This window comes from Notothenia rossii (genome assembly GCF_949606895.1).
Source record: "Notothenia rossii genome assembly, chromosome: 6".
Lineage (NCBI taxonomy): Eukaryota > Metazoa > Chordata > Actinopteri > Perciformes > Nototheniidae > Notothenia > Notothenia rossii.
In genome coordinates, this window is record NC_136909.1 from 6927228 (window position 1) to 6946688 (window position 19461).

The following is a 19461-nucleotide window of genomic DNA, read 5'->3' on the forward strand; positions in this document are numbered from 1 at the left end:
GCTTGGGTTACAGCTGCTGGGAACCTGAGGCCTGATGTCTGCATCAAAAGTAAATTCCACTTAACGTGCCACATCCCTTTCCAACATGACCCGGGGGGCGTAGGAGGTCTGAGACTTCTTTATATAGTGCATGCCATGTTTGTTTTTGCTACCAGGGGGGGGATAGGGTGCCTTAAATTGGCATGGGGACGGCGGTGTGAGACTGATGGGACATTTGGCACTGCCCACATGTCCAGTAGCTGTTTTGATCCGACTCTCGTGTTTGCAGGAGATATTTGAGCAGGATTTATTCCTAAATTCCCTTCGCCATATTTCAGCTGCTGTTGTAATTTTGTGAAGCTCGTGTTACTGAAACATCAACTTCACAGCCGTCATCGGGGCTGATAAACTGCAGAGAGAGAAGCTGAAAGGTCAAGGGTCATAGGCATGTAGTGTGTGCATGGTGTAGGGTTTGTGGGATGACTGGTGTGGAGGCTGGTTCCCGTGTGGCTTTTCTTTAACTCCCACTGGTATTAGAACCATTTTTATTTGTGTTAGAGGGGAGGTGATTCATATTACTGAAAATCACTGGCATACTACGGGTGAGATCTGCCTCTCGCTGCGCATTTTTTCCTCTCATTAAAGGTGTCCGTGCCCAGAGGAGCGAACCAAAGCCTTCCACACATTTCCAAGTAGTGCCAGCTCTGCCTTTTTTCTTCTTCTCTTTGTGCGCTGTCTCTCACTGCAGAAGCAACTCGCTCTGTGTGGGTTGAGGCGAGGGAAAGGGTCATAGCTTTTTTTATCGCTGCATTATTTAAGATCCTGCCGAGTTTGTTTTGCTTTCCCCCTTTTAGCGAATTCAACCAAGTCAAAAAAGCGCAGCACAATCTTGAGAGAGAGGAAGAAAGGAACATGTAAGTAGTGTAGCCTGCGGTGGGCTATGACTCACGTTGTTCAGATGGAGTGAAAGAACAACAGGTTCAATAGGAGTTTCTTTTGAGCTGTGCTTAAAGCCACCTTTCTCTTAACAAGCTGCAGTGAGAGGTGGTTTGCCTACCAAGCTTGCCTGCAGCTCTCCGCAGGGCGATTATGTCACGGCGGGCCAGTCAGAATGATGTGTATCTCTCTGTTAAGGCAGCTCTACTGCAGCAAAGGCTCTGACTAGGAATATTATTATTATCTCCAAGATCCTCTCCACAGCAACAACGGTGCTGCATTGTGAGAGCTCTGGAGAAAGCAGTTGTTCCTTTAAATAATCCGCCTGTCTGTTATCCTGCCTCTTAGACAATAACATCCAGAAAGGCTTTTACTTCCAACCACCCACGCTGACAATGGGGTAAAGGGTTTACAACAAAAGGATGATGTTGATAAGAGGGACAGTAAGTTTCAGTGACCCGTCCTATCACACGTCCTCAAGGGAGCTGGGATTTAGTTGTGGTTGTTGACCAGCCAATCAGGGAGCAGCGAGCCGTGTCTTAAAGGGCTATCTGGCATCTCGGCTACCCAGAAGCCTGGAGAGCCCGGAGAATTCACCGGTGCTGTGATCGTTATCAGGGGAGACAAACAACCCCCCTGATTCCACCGGGAGATTACCTGGGAGTCTTATCGCTGCCGGCACACATTCGGACATTAAAAAAAGAAAAGGAGGCCACGCCCTTTCCAAAGTCTGAGGCGAACACAGCCACCCATATCTCCTGCTGTAGTTTTTCCTTTCTCTCTGTCTTTCCCCGGCACAAAGTCTCGTGCAGGAGTTAATCATAGCCCAGCGTCTGTGCCACGCTGACCCTAATCTCACCCCTCAAACAGATTCTTCTCTACTTCCCTATTCCCCTGACGAGGGAAAAGAGCCACGCATGCTTTTAAACCACTGAGCTGGGATCCGGTGTTGCATTAATTGAGTTAAATGGATTGCGATGGTAGAGCTGATTTGTCTGTCGGCTTTTATTGCCGCAATTTAGACTGTGCCTCATTGCATTATGCCACTTAATGAGAGCCCTTCGCAGGCGTTTTGTCTGCTGGTATTAACATGCACAGGTTCACTTCACAGGAGAAAGTGGGGCCCCTAATTTCCTGCAAATGTTGGTCGATAATCAACTGAAAGCACTTCCTCTGACTCTGACATTTAATAAATGGGCTTATTTTTATGCCGTACCTGTTTCCCACGTCCTCTTTGTTATAATCTGTAGCGTTGGAATTGTGATTTGTGACCCCGCCCCCCTCCAGTCAGCCCACCTTCATCCTTCATCCACCGGCCTTTTTCAGGGAGTGTGAGCAGGTCTGGATTCTCTCTGGTGAAATATGCCTTTTCCTTTTTCCTTCATTTCTCCTTATCTGGTTAGTGCTGGCTGTGGGCCTGCTGAGGCGTTGATTTGTGACCCTCTGTCTCTTTAATGCAATGCATGCCTCTGCCCTTCTCCCCACTGATGAAACAGGCCCCTGCATTCCCCTGATAGACTGCTAATTTGTATACTAAACTGACAGGCAGCCGTGATAAGGGCTAGCAACCGCTGCACAGCCAGGGGATGGGAGGGAGGGGAGCGGTAAGCGAGACGAAGGGTAATATTTTACACAAAGCTCAAGCCTCCCTGCTCCTCTCTCGGCATTCATTTCCCTGCGTCTGTTGCTAGGGGGAGAGGGAGCAGTTGTCAGCCATGGCCCTGTGTCGCACACACACACACACACTAGGGCTGTACCCGAATATTCGTTCGTTGGAGTACTATTTGGGTTTCAATTTCTTTTTTCGGATATTCGTTGTTTGTTTTTTCGTTTTGTACCCGTTTTCTTTTTTAAATTGAATTTATTGAAATCTCCAATATAAACGTAAGAGCTTGTGCCTTTTAGGGGGTGCTAACACTTAACCATAAAGGTTATCGTTTACTTTCTCCGTCTTTATATGTATCCTCCTAGATATTACTTTTCTCCGTTCATCTCCGTCACGTTGTTTCCAAAGCAACAACAACTTCCTGTCTAACTTCCTGCTAACTCTCCTTCAAAATAAAACATGCGGTTTACGTGCCTATGAAAATGGCACTCGGGGCTACGCAGAAATAGGTTTGTGTGTGTGTGTGTGTGTGTGCAAGGGGAAGAGACCAATCCATTCTACACAGTCACTATGGAATTCATTATCACCTTAATGATGCTCCAGTCGAGGCATCGGTTGACAGTTGCGTGGGAGGCCATTTGCCGTCCGTGTTTTATATGCCATGGCGCTCACTGGGGGTTTGCAGCCTCGCTGGCCCACAGCTGTCTGACAAGCAGGCGAGTTGTGGTATAGCGGTGGGTGGGAATCTGAGGTAAGGGAGATGCGAGGGAACGCTGCTGTGGCTTATAATAAACGACCGCCGGAGAGGTCATTAAGTTTCCAGAACGGCGCGAGGACAAACGCAGGAGATAATTAATTTAGTGCCTCCCGTTGCAGCCTGGGAGCTGTAGGCCCGCTGTGAAAGCTATCGTTAAAAGTAGCGTTAGCGGGCATCTGGGGTGAAAGGGTGAGAGTTGTTGAAGTGGGTGCTAATAGAAGTGTTTATCAAAGCGGAGATACTCCCATGTGAACAGAGAATATCAAGCTCCTGCGAAGGTTTAACTGATAGCTGTTTGTTTCTTATCAGCACTGATAAGCTTCTTTATGTCACTGTTCAGAATCATTGTGTGATACAGAAAACAAACAAACTCCATCACCTCAAACCAGGACTTCACATGAGAAACATTCAAGGCTTTCCTTTTAGGCAATTATTGCAGTATTGGCCAATCAGATCTTAGCTTTGGAGAGAAATATACCTCATGACAAGAGAGGGAACTTGAGGTGACAGCAAGTGGGAAATTGGAAGAGAGGTCAGTGAAGGAGGAAGTTGACAGTGATGAAACACCAAGCTGGGGAGCAAATTGTGTGTGTGTGTGTGTGTGTGTGTGTGTGTGTGTGTGTGTGTGTGTGTGTGTGTGTGTGTGTGTGTGTGTGTGTGTGTGTGTGTGTGTGTGTGTGTGTGTGTGTGTGTGTGTGTGTGTGTGTGTGTGTGTGTGTGTGTGTGTGTGTGTGGTACTGTCCTGTACTTCCCTACACTTCAGAAGCATTGTACTTCTTACTGAAATACTTAACCTTATTTGCAGTGTTGGAAGTACATTTAATCAAGTACTGTACTTAAGTTATTATTATTGCTACTATTACTAACATCTGAGTACTATATGACATTTCTTTTGATATTTAAAGTACATGTTGCTGATACTTTTGGACTTTTACTTAAGCAACATTTGGAAAATATGACTTTTACACCGAGTGGCCCTGTACTTTTATACAAGACCATGGAGTGTCTTTGCGTACACTATAGGACCTTTAACCGACTTATACAGCTGCACCACAGTGTGTGTTGTGTCTGATCCTTCGCTCTGTTATGATTACCCACTTGCACAACATGCTCTAAGCTAAAGCTGCACAGCTGATTGTCACCTGATTGATTATTTTTCATACTGCCCCTTTAAACTGGTTTGGATATTGAGCTGCTCATCTTGAGGAAAAGTGATTTAAAAAAGCCTGTTTGGTTTGTGGTATATATAAGTGTTGAGATAAGCTGCTTTACCACTTGTCCTACAACAGTCTGTCGAGAACATAGCATGTGCCAAATTGCTCAGAACTAAATTGTAATTATAGTCTTTGCCGGCATGAGCCCACAACAAAGACTTCTAACAGGTTTCTTTGTTTTCACGCCACAGCTGTTGTGATAGCACCGCCAGCCTGTGTGAAAATGATATCTCCACCGTGAGGAATGGCTCTACCTGCTTTACTGAGAATTGGAGGGGGGGGGGGAGAGAGAGAGACTATTAGGAATTTGCTTTTATTTAGTCTGGCGTTACCCAAACTCTGGCTGTACGGTTTCTTCCAGTTTGGTAATAACTCGCTCAGCTCAGAGGAATGCGGGGCCTGCAATGGGAGCTCAGATCATCAGATCAAAGGTAGATGGACGGCCCGGGGATCGTTTGATATAAAGCAAGAGGTTCGGGGGGGGGGGGGGGGGGGATGTAGGGAGAGAAATTGGTCTCTCAGCAGTCTTTACTAAATTAGGTTAATTGAATCTGGGTAATAGCTGACCTTCCTGTCTCGGTGAAATCACAGCCTTAACTGATCAATGCCTTTCATAAATGTGTGCCTGAAGGTCATTCAGTTGATTACCCCCCCCACCATCCTCACCCCCCCTCCCCCCATGCCTCCCTCAGTCGGCCCATTGTGCTTAAATTAACAGCGAAAGCATTTTAACACTTTAAAAAAAAAAAAGTGCAATTAAGCTTGTCTCCGATTTTCGAAATTAATTAGCTTGCTGTGTTGTTAACTAAAAGCGATGTGGACATGGAAAATGTGCAAAGCCCCCCCCCCCCCCCCCCCCAACCCCCTTTTGCTTCTTTGCTGTGACAGCAAATGCATTTTGCCTTGCAGTGAATGTCTCACTTATGGCGAGGGTTTCTGCTCTCCCTCTGCGGCTCGGCTATTATCTGGAGATTTATGCAGCCAATAAGTCATTGGTGTTCAGGGAAGTTGGGGACTTTTTAAAACAAACAGAAGTGTAATTTGTAATTTGGCATTCCCTAAATCTAGGAATTATGGTTGTGCATGTGGCTCTTTGGGGAGTTAGCATGCTAATGGTGGGTTTACTGGCCCGGCTCCCTCCCTGGCCTCCTTCTCTCTCCTTCTCCCCCTCATTCCTTTTACGCCTGCCGAGGAAACGGAAGGATTTCACAGCTGCTGAGAGCCGGGCCCCGGCTGGGCCCTATGACCTCCTTCTTGCTTCTTTCCCCCTCCCTCAGTCTCACTCCCTTTTTTCTGCCTCTCTCCAGCAGTCTCTTTCCTCAGGGAGCTCTTGTGTGGCTCAGAGGAAGCTGAATCATAAAGCGTGGCTAATGAATAGAATAGGGAAGGAAAGCGTCGGCCTGCTGACGGCCCTCCAGAGAGGAGGCCGGGCCCCTGAAGCCCCAGGCTCAGATAGCAGACGGCCCCCTCCAAAAGGTCAGGCTTCCTGCGGCCTGCTCCAAGGGCTTTTGGCTCCCAGGCAATGTGGCTTGAATTTCCCCCATTCTTTTTTTTTTTTAAATGGTTAAAATTCCCTGTTTCCTTTGGTAAGCCTGGCCTTTGCTCCTCTCTGTTTTCTCTTTGTCTGCCTCTTTTTCTCCTTAAATATATTTTCCCTCTGTCTCATCTTTCCTTGTCTGTTTTTAATGGCAGCCAGGGTTGCCTCAACAAAGAGAGTGTGAAGAATTTGTTTTACATGACCTCTGTGCACCACGACCGCAGGCTAACAGACTGCCAGCAGCACAGCCCCATGAAAAAATGTCAACTTGACCAAAAGGTTCCAGAAAAACCTCAGCGAGCCAAATCAGGGCTCTGCTTTGACATGCCTTTTCAAGAAGTGCTTTTGTAAGCCGGCCTTGTAATTGTGGATTATAGGACTGAGTCATGCAGACTTGGCAGGTGCCAGACACAGCATTAAAACCTAAATATCGGGTGCTGATGTTTCTTGGAATATGTTTGGAATATAAAACAGCTGGAAATAGCCAGAGAAAGGAATAAGGACAACCTGGCACATGATAAACAGCATTTTCTGTTCTCTTTCTCAGGAACGTTATGTCTGCCTCGCTCTCTGGATAACCGCTCTGGTCATAACAATTGTTTTAAACCGTTGTAGTGAGTTATGGCATGACCTACCCTGTCTTTTTCTTGCTTTCGTGACCCCGTGCCACTCGAAGCAAGTCCCTAAGCCAGCCCCCGTGTCCATTTGACAAGCTTCATTTCATTCTGAGCCCATATTCGTCTTCCAGGGCCTCCGGGGCCATGATTCAGGGCTGAGGCTGTGCCGCTGCATTGCCGGGGCTTCGGTACTGGAGCGTTTAATGTCGTCCAAAGCTAACAAAGAGCCTGTGTTGCTGCCTGACGCCCTGGTTCTGGGAGACTGGAAGAGGGCAAAGCACAACACTCTGTCTTTCCTCTAAAGTCATTCACCTCGTCTGCTGTGAGAGGAAACAGGAAACATCTCCATTCAGTCAAGTGTTCGCCCTCCATTTAATGTTCCACTCATCAAAACACAGCTAAGGAGGCGTTATTGACCTCTTCTGACATTAGCATCGGGCTACTTGACGACATCAAACACTTTGGTTGAGCATTCTTTCAATAAATACTATATTTACATGGTTGCAGCTGTTAATGCTCACTCTTAAAGATCTTCAGAAGCCGTATGCCACTGAGGTGTTATTATGAACCAATATTTATTTAAAGGGGCCTATCTTTTACATTTTCAGGTTCATATACCAACTCCATATCCATAAGCCCCCCCCTCTCAACCAACTTCCTCCTGTCTGCTTTTCTGTTTTGTTTTGTTTCTTTGTTTCTTTTTGTTTTTGTTTTGTTTGTCTACCCTCCCTCCCAAATGTAAAGAGTCTTTGGGTTCAAGAAAAGCGCTATAGAAATAAAAAGTATTATTATATTTGTATCTTGTGTCTCTACTGTGACATGTCTCAATGCTTCAATGTTCAAAAAGCGTTGCTGCAGCACCTATTTTCGCCCTCTGTCTGAAACCAGAGCCCTCTGATTGGTTAGCTGGCCGGCTCTGTTGTGATTGGTTAATTTTGTGTGGGAGGCAAACTCCCTCTGGAGGTAGCGCAGTGAATGTAGCCTTTGCAGACCATTTACATGCACACAAACCTACAGTAGGGAAACCAAGAAAGCTTAATGCGGCCCCTTTAAGTGTAGTTTTAAAATCTGGCTTATATCTTTCCATAATAATCTGCAGAATCCTCCATGTTTTTAGTAAACATACATGGTTGCGTCTGCCTTGCTCTCTACAGTTATGTCTTCTACCTTTTATTTGTGTACGGCTGCAGTGGGAATAAAGCGAGTTGTTGAAGGAACCAGGCAAAGAAACCACAGTGGCAGTGGAGGAGGAATTGGGAGGTCTTGGAAAGAAGAGGACGTCCTCAAAACACTTGTGAAGAACTAACACGCATGCCAAGGACAGCCATCTGTGTTTACAAAATGATTTGCGTTTCTCTTTTTGTCTCTGTCGCTCTCGCTCTGATTCACTGTTCATTCTTTACATATGCTGCCTTTGTGCCGCGTAAAATACAAGCATGGCAGTTAAGGACACTCGGGCCCTTTGGGTGGAACATATGCTCGGCTCTTGCAGCTTTTTACAAGTGCGCGAATGAGAAGATCTAAAGCAAAGGAAAAATAAAATCTTGGCTTTAATCAGCACTCCCTATATGGGCTGATATGACTGGATTTCCAATATTAATATTATCGTCCAGGCACACAGATTTCTTTGCACAATACCAGGTTTTGTGTGGATTTACTGCTTTTCGCTCAGTGTTTAAACATTTCCCGTCTGTCCTCGGAACATGTGTAAAAATGTATGCAGTGTTTTGATTTAAATGGTGCTTGCCAGAATCATATTCATATGAAGCAGAGAGGAAAATACCTCAAAGTGTTTAGTCTACAAGTCTCCACTATCACCTCACAGCGAGATGCCTTCACGTCCATTCCACTGAGGTCCGTCAGATCCACCGTCAGTCACACATCTGTAACAACTGCTTTGACCCAATAACTGCTCATGTTGTTGACAGGTTATCTGTTTACTCCCAGAACGAGCTGATATTGTCTTTGATATTGAATCTGTGAAATAAGGATATTGCTTTCGGAGTAGAACCACATTCTGTTCATGAGATGTGTTATTCCATTCAAAAGATATTTCAGAACAAAATGTGATTTTCTGAGCGTGCGTGCAGGAGCCTTTGTGCTCTAATGCTGCATGGCCACCGTACTGACTTCCTCGTCTCTGACAGCATTTCTTAGGAGGGTTTTCAGGTGGCACAACAGTGCCACCTAATGTTACCTCGACAGGAAAGAGCCAGACAGGGACCGTCGGGTACAGAGGGAACTCTTCTTGTTGGCTGAATGGAGTATTTAGATTGAATGTATGATGATATCTGTGGCAGCTGGCCTTCTCCTCCATGCACTAATGGCCACGTTTGGGTCCGAATAAGGCTTTCAATGGCAGACAGAAATGATTTTGATACGTAATAGCATTAGTTTAAATTGGACAAATCCACTAAATGTCTGCCTTCTTGTTTTTCCAGGTGTCTGATGTAGGATCGGAGAAGCTCTTTTCCCCCACCACACCCAAAGGTAAGACCCCGCTCTGTTTTCTCCATTCCCCCTTTCAGTCTTTACCTCATTCAAACAGCAACTGGGTTCCTCTCCCCAAATCTCCCCCGTCTAATCCTGCAGCTTCCATTCAGATTTAAATGTCAGCAGACCTAAACAAAGTCTACTGACGACATATGCATCCATCTTTGCCTGAGCGCAGAGTGGCATTTCTTGGACGACCCCGCCAAAGGCTTAGCCCTCCTACATATTGGTTCATTAGAGGGGATTTAGAGCCTCCCTGCCACATGCTCCCACAAATGGGAACTTCCCTGAGGCAATACACGCTCTCTGACAGCAGGCCTGGACCATAATGGATGCCAAAGGAAAGAAAGAGCTTTGTCAGCCCCCCAGACAACACACAAGTCTCATGTGTGTGTTAACATATGCACACATGTGGATTATAAGGCTTTTGCTTTTGTAGGTTCATGCATAGACTGCACATATGTGTCTGTGTGTACAATGCAGGCATAGCATGTCTGCACCTGTATACTGAGTGCATGTAATGATGCTTGCCGGGTCAGAGCAGGGAGAGAGGTGTCAAGTTGTGGATGCAGGGAGGGAGGAGAGGCGTGATCAGCGACTAGTGACAAGAGAGCAGCATGCAGACCCCGTCCCCCCAGGGCAGGAAGCAGGGAGAGGGCCATTAACACAGGCAGAGGGAGAAGGAGGTGCAGAGGCAGAACACTGTAAACCATGGACATGTTAGGGAGGGGGGGGGACGGGACATCTGCAGGATATACTGGAAAAATATTATCTTGCCTCAAATTGACTAATACAAAATATTAAGGCAACTCGGATGTCAAATATAAATATTTTCTCTTGCTTACTATTTTATATGATCAATGTTTGTTGAATATATGTTGAGTATTCGGTTAAAGGTAGCAATCATTGGCAAACTAACTATAAAGAGTATACTGCACATATGACAATGGTAAATACTGTTTTCTTTGGTAAACAGCCTTCTTTTACAACAACAATCTTGCTTTGTTTTTTCATTTCTGACAATGTTTTTACCAGACATATTTGTAGTATTGGCATTAAATCTACTTCCTGCTTTTCTGTACTCACAAATATATCTTTGTTTACCTCCATTTGAACTCCTTAGAACATCCCCTTTTAAAGCTAGTTTCCCTCTCAACAACATAGGAAAGTGTGGCTTGGTTAAGCACAGTAGCTCTGACTGCTAAGTAGAACAGCATGGCGGACACAGAGCAGAGAAACAGGCTGTCGGCTGTGTGATGCAGACGACCTGTGACCAGCGTCTGCCTCGCAAAACCGGCGTTCACAATGACTTTGAGTCTTGCATGGTGTAGAAAACAACTAGACCGCGTCAGACTCCATCTCTCCTGCACCGGGCTGCTGCTGTCAGCTGTCAGCAGGTTATTTCCCCTGCATGCCCGTACAGAACAAGGCTGCATGTAAACACAGCACAGCTAGTCCAGCCACATACACAGCCTCCGTCTCCAGACTCTCTCCCCCTGTCTGCTGGCGCACTCTGTGGATCATGCTAATGTGCGCCGAGGCCTGAGGATTAGGACCCTGGAATTACATCCTCACAATCACATCAGAGTTTCTCCTGATTGTCACACAGATCAACCAGATCCGCTTTGGGGTGATGTGTAAGAATGGTCACCAGATTAGAATTAGGGGTTATAGAGGGTGAGGCAGCAGAGAAAAATCAGCAGAATGTGATGAAGTGATTTGGTAAAGATGCCACCCGCCCGCTTTCTCGTCTCCCATTCCAATGTTGTTGTTTGGAGCTGTAATGGATTCTAGGACAGTGTTTGTTTTTGGCCTAGACTGTTTTTTTCTGTGTGTGTGTGTGTGTGATACAAAGTAGCCCACGGGCTGTTTTCCTCTGGTTTAGAATGCGGCGTATGTGTCCCATTACCGTTCTCGCTCGCGGTCCTGTGGGACCAATGAAAGGCTTTCCTCTGATCAGCAGGCCTGTCGAGCTGCTAGACTCTCTAACAGATACACACACACACACACACACACACGCATTATGGCACACATAAATATATAATGCTGCCAATGATGTTAAGCTTGTACATTTCTCTTGGTAATGAGTGTTACTCTTCCTTGTTTTCGGCATCGTGCTCCTTCCCTGAACTTTATTTTCGTGAGCAGTTACGGCTACAAGCGGTTGAGGTTAAGTCCAAATTGCACACAGGCCCACAGTCTGTCATGCTAATGAAACGGTTCAGGGTTAATAGAGGAGAGGAAAGACCAACATAGTAATCAGTGAAGGTAGAGCGCTGTAATTACGCACACAGAACATGGTTTTGGGCAAAACCCAGACACCATTGCCTTCTTTCTCTCCTATTTACTTTTCGTCATCTCGACATCGCAAGCAAACAGTGCAGATTATACAAGTTAATAGTGTCTGTAATAACACTGCAGTACTCTTTAGATGTTGTTTCCCAAACGCCAGCACTAGTTCTGCTAAACGTCTGTGTGTGTTGGTGGTTTGGAGGAAGGTACAGCAGAGGGCACGCGTTATCTAACAGCTATCGGTTTCTTGTTTATTTCCTGTCTTAAACCTCCTGCAATTATTGATTTCCTGGAGGATGGCATGTTTAAGTAAAGGCGCTGGGAAGACTTGTGCTCCACTCTGGGCTTCTCTTATTGAATTGCAGGTCAGAGTTTACTGTTGTCACTTGCTTGGAGGCGAACGAGGAGCTAAATGTAGCGGCTGAGCGTGCACAGGGCACCTCCACAGAGCTCAGAGAAACACTTCACTCGGTAGGCCTTCTTAGAACATTTCACTATGCTGCGCCTATGGAAGTGGTGGGGAGTTATCACCGAGCTGTCAGCGGCTGGGAATATCTCTGAAGAGCACTTTGGAATCTGCAGTCAGTATGTTGAATGTTGTACAGTATCTGTGGGTTTAAGAGCACGAGTATATTGTTCTCTCTGAGCCTGGTTTCCTACCTGCCGTGGTGTGGCGGTAAACCCCGTGAAGTGTGCGGTCCACCAGACAAACCCGGGGGCATCTTGGGATAGCAGGAGAAAAGATTGGTCGAAAACCCATTTCTGAAGTGGATTTGTGCCCTTGTAATCCTGATTAATTTTGACCCGTTGTGCTCATTTTAAACAGAGCATTACAGTAAGCGTGAACACAGCGAGCTCCGGGGCGAAACCAGGAGCTTAGCGGCTTTGGGGGGCTTAGCTGCAGATGGCATTTTAAGCCGGACTTAATAAATTGTTTCCATTAAACTTACCGGCCCACACATACTGGATTAGACCAGTGGAACAAAGGAAGGAGAGAGCGTGCAGACGAAGTAGCAGAAGCACACACACACACACACACACACACACACACACACACACACACACACACACACACACACACACACACACACACACACACACACACACACACACACACACGGCCATCATGCGCATCTGACTCTGTAAGCATCTCTCTGAGGCCACATGAAAGGTGAAGACAGGGGACATGGAAGCTTTTTGGACATGAATGCAAAAATCCTCTCACTTTAGATCTCGTGCTCGTCAGGGATGTTGGAGCAATTTGCTTAATTGACGCAGAAGTAAACAAACAAACAAACAAAATGCATAAACCATTTAGCTCGGCAGTGGATTTAGGGCTTATCCTCTAACTGTTTATATATAAACACATTACCAATGCTGTAGCTTAAGGATTTAGGATCTGCCCGTACCCTTGTTTGTTTTTTCTTTAGAGCCCTTTTTCTCATATATCAATCTTGCATTCTGGGAAATCAATTCCTTATGGTAAAGCCCCGCCTCTCACCTCTTCTATCCTCAACGCGCCGTACCTCCTTCTCCCATTGGCTCACGGCTCGCTCCCTAAGCTCTCATTATGTGCTACACAGTCCAGGGTCCCTGTGTCGAATCGCTAATCAACCCCCCTGCCTGCAGACCTGCTCTCTCAAAAGGTGCTGAGTGGCCTTTGTTCCGCCACTGCTGTTTGCGGCACGTCAATAAAACAGATGGCCACCTCCTCATCCTCCTCCTCATCCTCCTCCTCTGTTACCTGGGCCAGCCTTAGCTACAGCCCTGCTGCAGTGCAAGCTTACAGAAAGTGAATCGCAGTCCCACCTGCTGGATTCTGAATGCCGGAGAAGGACGGTGATTTGAGAGGAAGCGGCAAGGTCAGGGGCGGGGGGGATTGAGGGCGTCTCAGCCATAGTGAAGTGGATGAGAGTGCATGTTTGTATTCGGCCGGGCGGCTCTCCTCTGGCCAGGGCTGTGTAATGTATCACCGAGCTGGACTGTTCGCAGCCTCTCGCCCATTAAATAATGAATGGAGGTTGACCCTCTGACCAACTAATCAGCTTTTCACCGCCGCTGAATCGGGACCGAGTGGAGGTAGATGGAGTGTGTGTGTCTGGCTGGAGGGCAGACATGTTGTTGGAAAAACACGAGGGCTGCTGCGCAAAGGCTTCCCACAGCCAGATTAGCAAACGCTGGAATTGAAAGCAGCCATCACCGCTGAGGAATCCGAGCCTGGCGAGCCTCGCCTCCATCCTGACTCTGATTTGTCTGACAAAGTCCAGGCAGCTCGCAGGACATGTTTTCTTTATCAAGAAGACAGATGTTTCTGTATTGACGTAGCACTTATGGTGGTGTTAGGGCACTGTGAGAGTCACACTACTGTATGTGCAAAAGGGAGATAGAGGTTTAGGATGCATAAAATAAACCTCTTGACTCTCACATGTATTGTTACTGAGCTTCAGCAGCAGCTCATGCGTTTATTTCGATATAAATGGGGCCCTAATATTCTCATTTTCAGGTTTATATTTTTAATTTCTGCCTCAACTGTGATCTGTCTGTCAAAAAGCTCTTTATTGCCTGTGCTGCAGCACCTCTTCTCACCCTCTGTCTGAAACCAGAGCCCAGTCTGCTCTGATTGGTTAGCTGGCCGGCTCTGTTGTGATTGGTCAACCGCTAAGAGACGTCCCGCCCCTTAGCCTATCCAAACAATGTGTTGGAGCGCTAGCCAATAGAAGCGCAATCTTTACGTAGTGATGTCACTATTTTCCGGAAGTAAACAAAAGCCTCTTGTAAACGGTAGAAGCTTCTAGCAAAGAACAGAACGGGCTAGCTAGCACTCAGTTCAGGGAGAGGACTACTTGGAGGCAAAGCAAAGAATAATGTCTTGTTTCTTTATTAATCTCTGGGTTGTTACTGTTCACAGACACAGGGCAGTTTATGAGCTTGGTGATTTGTTTGTGGAGGAAAAGGCTGATATTAATGCTCCCTTTATTGATAGTGCTAATGCTGTTTGTGCAGCCATCCCTGTCGGAGAGATGGAAATAAATAGGGAGAGCTCGGCGGAGATAAGACACGTGTTTAATTATTAATTGAGCCATTACTGACAGAGATTGCATTTTTTGATTTAAAGCAGTAAGGCCTGCTTCAGGGACAGAAAAAGCAATTACAGAATTCCCAGCTTGCACCACCGCTGCTCATCGTTCTCAGAGTGAGAGGAGACAAAACACTCCCACACACACACACACACACACACACACACACACACACACACACACACACACACACACACACACACACACATCCATTTTACACCGCGGTGTTTCATAAATTATTTTAATTCTTCTTCAATATTTATAGCGTTTTAAATTAAGATCACACCGTCATGTAGTATTTATGTAGAGTGGCAGCCAGTCAAATAGACCACGTTACCCACAATCCCCTCCATGGCCTAGCACCTGGAACAACTGACTGAAGGGAATTGTTTGGTTTTGCTTGATTCAGGAAGTCACATTGCACCGGCTCTTAAAGGCCGCCTGTTTTTAAAGCCTGATTTCCAATGCATGGCAATTAGCCGGCTTGTAAAATCATTGCTGATATGTCATACTTTCCCTATGTGCACTTTGTGGCCCCTCTAGAGCACTATTACGTCCATTAGAAGAGTGCAGAGTGCCCAGTGTGCATGAAATATTAACTTAGCCCCTGTTAGAGTATCGGGTCACTGCCTGTTGAGCTTTAATAGTGAAACAGTCAGTGTTTTTGTCCCTCTTGTCCCCGTCAGGATGTCTGACACCTGTCACTCAGTCCTATCAGCGGCTGTCATCTGCCATCACAGGTGGTGATCTCCGTCACATTGAAGGCTGTGTGATTAGGCTCCATTGTGTGCTGCTGCTGCTGTGTTCATTGACTGAATATGGATCTAGCTTTAGCTGTGCAGAGGGAGCAATTACAGAATCACTAAAGGCCATGAGGGGGGTTTGAGGATAAGTTGTCAGGGGCATGACCAGCATTTTGGCTGCTGCACTTTAACCATACATCTTCAGCGTATTGGATGAAGGAAAAGTGAATATACTGAATCACTTTAGCAGCAAACTGTGAACTCAAAGCCATCTCAACGGAGGCCGGCGCTCCCCTGAGGCTTTCACTGCTGTCTTTTCAGGTCAGGTTAAATGATAAAATGCCATCCAGGCCTCTCCACGCACATGATTCCCCTCACCTCCGCTAACACACCAGCAGCAGGCTTGCACGCAATGCCAACAAAAAGGCACATGTGAATTTATGCGGTGGCTTTGACCCACAGCTGACACTTTCGATTCAATTTCTATTAAAGCAGCAAGCTCAAAGCAGAGAGAAGGATGTGGAAATCAGGTTAGAGGATCATCTTCATTCAGATCAAATGAAAGGATATGATGGGTTTTTATGGTAAGCTGAGCATGCAGAGAAACGTTAATTCAATAATGTACTATTATAAGCAAACAAATCCCATTGACAGCAAAGCAGAGTGCTATGCTTCTTAGCAGTGTCTGTGTTCGGGTTCCTTCTTAACTATAAACCAAGGTCTTAACGAGGTTTTATCTCTCCTGTATTGTGTTTTTGTGCAATTTGTAAAGGCTAAGTTCAGTACCAATCACAACAGAGCCGGCCAGCTAACCAATCAGAGCAGACTGGGCTTTGGTTTCAGACAGAGGGTGAAAAGAGGTGCTGCAGCACAGGCAGTATGAGACAAATAAAGAGCTTTTTGAACATTAAAGCATGGAGACATGTCCCAGTAGAGACACTACATACTGATATACACCTGAACATCAGCAGGAGAGGACTCTTTAAAGTAGAGACACTACATACTGATATACACCTGAACATCAGCAGGAGAGGACTCTTTAAAGTAGAGACACTACATACTGATATACACCTGAACATCAGCAGGAGAGGACTCTTTAAAGTAGAGACACTACATACTGATATACACCTGAACATCAGCAGGAGAGGACTCTTTAAAATAGAGACACTACATACTGATATACACCTGAACATCCGCAGGAGAGGACTCTTTCAAGTAGAGACACTACATAGTGATATACACCTGAACATCAGCAGGAGAGGACTCTTTAAATTAGAGACACTACATACTGATATACACCTGAACATCAGCAGGAGAGGACTCTTTAAAGTAGAGACACTATATACTGATATACACCTGAACATCAGCAGGAGAGGACTCTTTAAAGTAGAGACACTACATACTGAGATACACCTGAACATCAGCAGGAGAGGACTCTTTAAAGTAGAGACAATACATACTGATATACACCTGAACATCAGCAAGAGAGAACTCTTTAAAGTAGAGACACTACATACTGATATACACCTGAACATCAGCAGGAGAGGACTCTTTAAAGTAGAGACACTACATACTGATATACACCTGAACATCAGCAGGAGAGGACTCTTTAAAGTAGAGACACTACATACTGATATACACCTGAACATCAGCAGGAGAGGACTCTTTAAAGTAGAGACACACTACATACTGATATGAACCTGGACATCAGCAGGAGAGGACTCTTTAAAGTAGAGACACTACATACTGATATACACCTGAACATCAGCAGGAGAGGACTCTTTAAAGTAGAGACACTATATACTGATATACACCTGAACATCAGCAGGAGAGGACTCTTTAAAGTAGAGACACTACATACTGATATACACCTGAACATCAGCAGGAGAGGACTCTTTAAAGTAGAGACAATACATACTGATATACACCTGAACATCAGCAAGAGAGAACTCTTTAAAGTAGAGACACTACATACTGATATACACCTGAACATCAGCAGGAGAGGACTCTTTAAAGTAGAGACACTACATACTGATATACACCTGAACATCAGCAGGAGAGGACTCTTTAAAGTAGAGACACTACATACTGATATGAACCTGAACATCATCAAGAGAGGACTCTTTAAAGTAGAGACACTACATACTGATATACACCTGAACATCGGCAGGAAAAGACTCTTTAAAGTAGAGACACTACATACTGATATACACCTGAACATCAGCAGGAGAGGACTCTTTAAAGTAGAGACACTACATACTGATATACACCTGAACATCAGCAGGAGAGGACTCTTTAAAGTAGAGACACTACACACTGATATACATCTGAACATCAGCAGGAGAGGACTCTTTAAAGTAGAGACACTACATACTGATGTACACCTGGACATCAGCAGGAGAGGACTCTTTAAAGTAGAGACACTGCATACTGATATGAACCTGAACATCAGCAGGAGATAACTCTTTAAAGTAGAGACACTACATACTGATATGAGCCTGAACATCAGCAGGAGAGGACTCTTTAAAGTAGAGACACTACATACTGATATACACCTGAACATCAGCAGGAGAGGACTCTTTAAAGTAGAGACACTACATACTGATATACACCTGAACATCAGCAGGAGAGGACTCTTTAAAGTAGAGACACTACATGCTGATATACACCTGAACATCAGCAGGAGAGGACTCTTTAAAGTAGAGACACTACATACTGATATACACCTGAACATCAGCAGGAGAGGACTCTTTAAAGTAGAGACACTGCATACTGATATACACCTGAACATCAGCAGGAGAGGACTCTTTAAAGTAGAGACACTACATACTGATATACACCTGAACATCAGCAGGAGAGGACTCTTTAAAGTAGAGACACTACATACTGATATACACCTGAACATCAGCAGGAGAGGACTCTTTAAAGTAGAGACACTACATACTGATATATAGGTGAGAAGTTTGGATGGTCCTGTTTGAAGGAACAGCTGTTTGGCAGATAAGCTCCAGCCCCTGCAGTTAGCTGACCAACTTATAAAACCCAGAGTGACTCCCATCTCAACTGGGAAGCTGGCTAAAAAGATTTCAGGCTCCTTTTTGTTGTTTGTTTTTTTAAGAGAGGATAAGGGGAAGAATTTAGACGGGACGACTCTAGAGAACAGTGCCTCTCATCACATCTTCTGTCTAATCTTAATCCTCTTCCTCCTCCTCCTCCGATGGAGACGCAGCCAGCTGCAGCGTGGAAGGCATTTTCATTGTTTACTTGCGAGAATACATGACCAGCGTCTTATCACTGCTGTCAGGCCTGAAATGTAAAGCGTGTCGCCTGTGATCACTTGCAGGTTTTCTTGTTTGTAATCCTTTATTCCAAGCTCCAGTCAGTCTGGCAGAGAGAGTGGGTTTCCCCCCCCCCGCCCCACATTTGTTTGAAGATCCCCGTTCCCCGCTATGTGCATTTTAAGCTCATCTGTGTTGAGTAGTTTGGAGCCAATGTTGTTTGCAGATGAGGCTGTAACGCTCATTGACAAAGCCAGATGGTAGGCGATAGTGGCCAAACACGCCACTTGGATAATGTACAATCGTTGGCAGGCGGACAGTCGTCAGCCTAGATGGATATTACAAACATGCTTGTAATGGATTGGACATTTTGGGAAGCGCTTCACACAAGCTTGTAAAGATGGAAAGAAACCCAACGCCAGGAGACAGAGCGGATGTAAAAATGCTTCGGATTCCATGACGGACAAGCACATCCATGCATTAGAAGAATGTGCCAGAGAGGATTGTGGGGAGAAAGGAGATGAACCCGGGGAAACGAGATCCCCAATCAAACCGAAATATCAGTCTACCATATGAACTGTTTACCAAGTATTTTCAGACGGGTGGTCCATTTATAGTGTTTTTTTAAGTATTTCTGAGCTGCATACTTTTCCAGCCCCAGCTTATCAGCGTCCATGTTTCTGTCAGTGTCTAATCATAGCTACTCAATCTAAAAGCAATACTTTGGGCTTGGACAGCATGTTTGACAGAGTTTGTGATAGAGCCTTGAACTTGGTGAGAGCAGTAACCTGACCCACACGGCTGAGAAACTGCCGGTGTTCTGTATTTCAGTAAAGACGAGTAGTGCTATTAATCGTCCCACTGTTTGTTAACACACAGGCAGTAATTCGTGTCGTGGCCTGCATTTTGGCTATTTCATGGTGGGGGGAAAA

At 45.5% G+C, this 19461-nt stretch overlaps 1 protein-coding gene across 11 annotated transcripts in view; it reads left to right on the forward strand.

Annotated features, from left to right (window-relative positions):
• The window catches only part of fbrsl1 (fibrosin-like 1), a 349667-nt gene that overhangs the window by 294480 nt on the left and 35726 nt on the right, over positions 1–19461 (forward strand). For all 11 annotated transcript variants that reach the window (XM_079690032.1, XM_079690031.1, XM_079690041.1 and 8 more), the window contains one exon: positions 9088–9136. In XM_079690032.1, coding sequence (XP_079546158.1) covers positions 9088–9136 — 49 coding nt within the window. The remainder of the gene's footprint in view (positions 1–9087; positions 9137–19461) is intronic.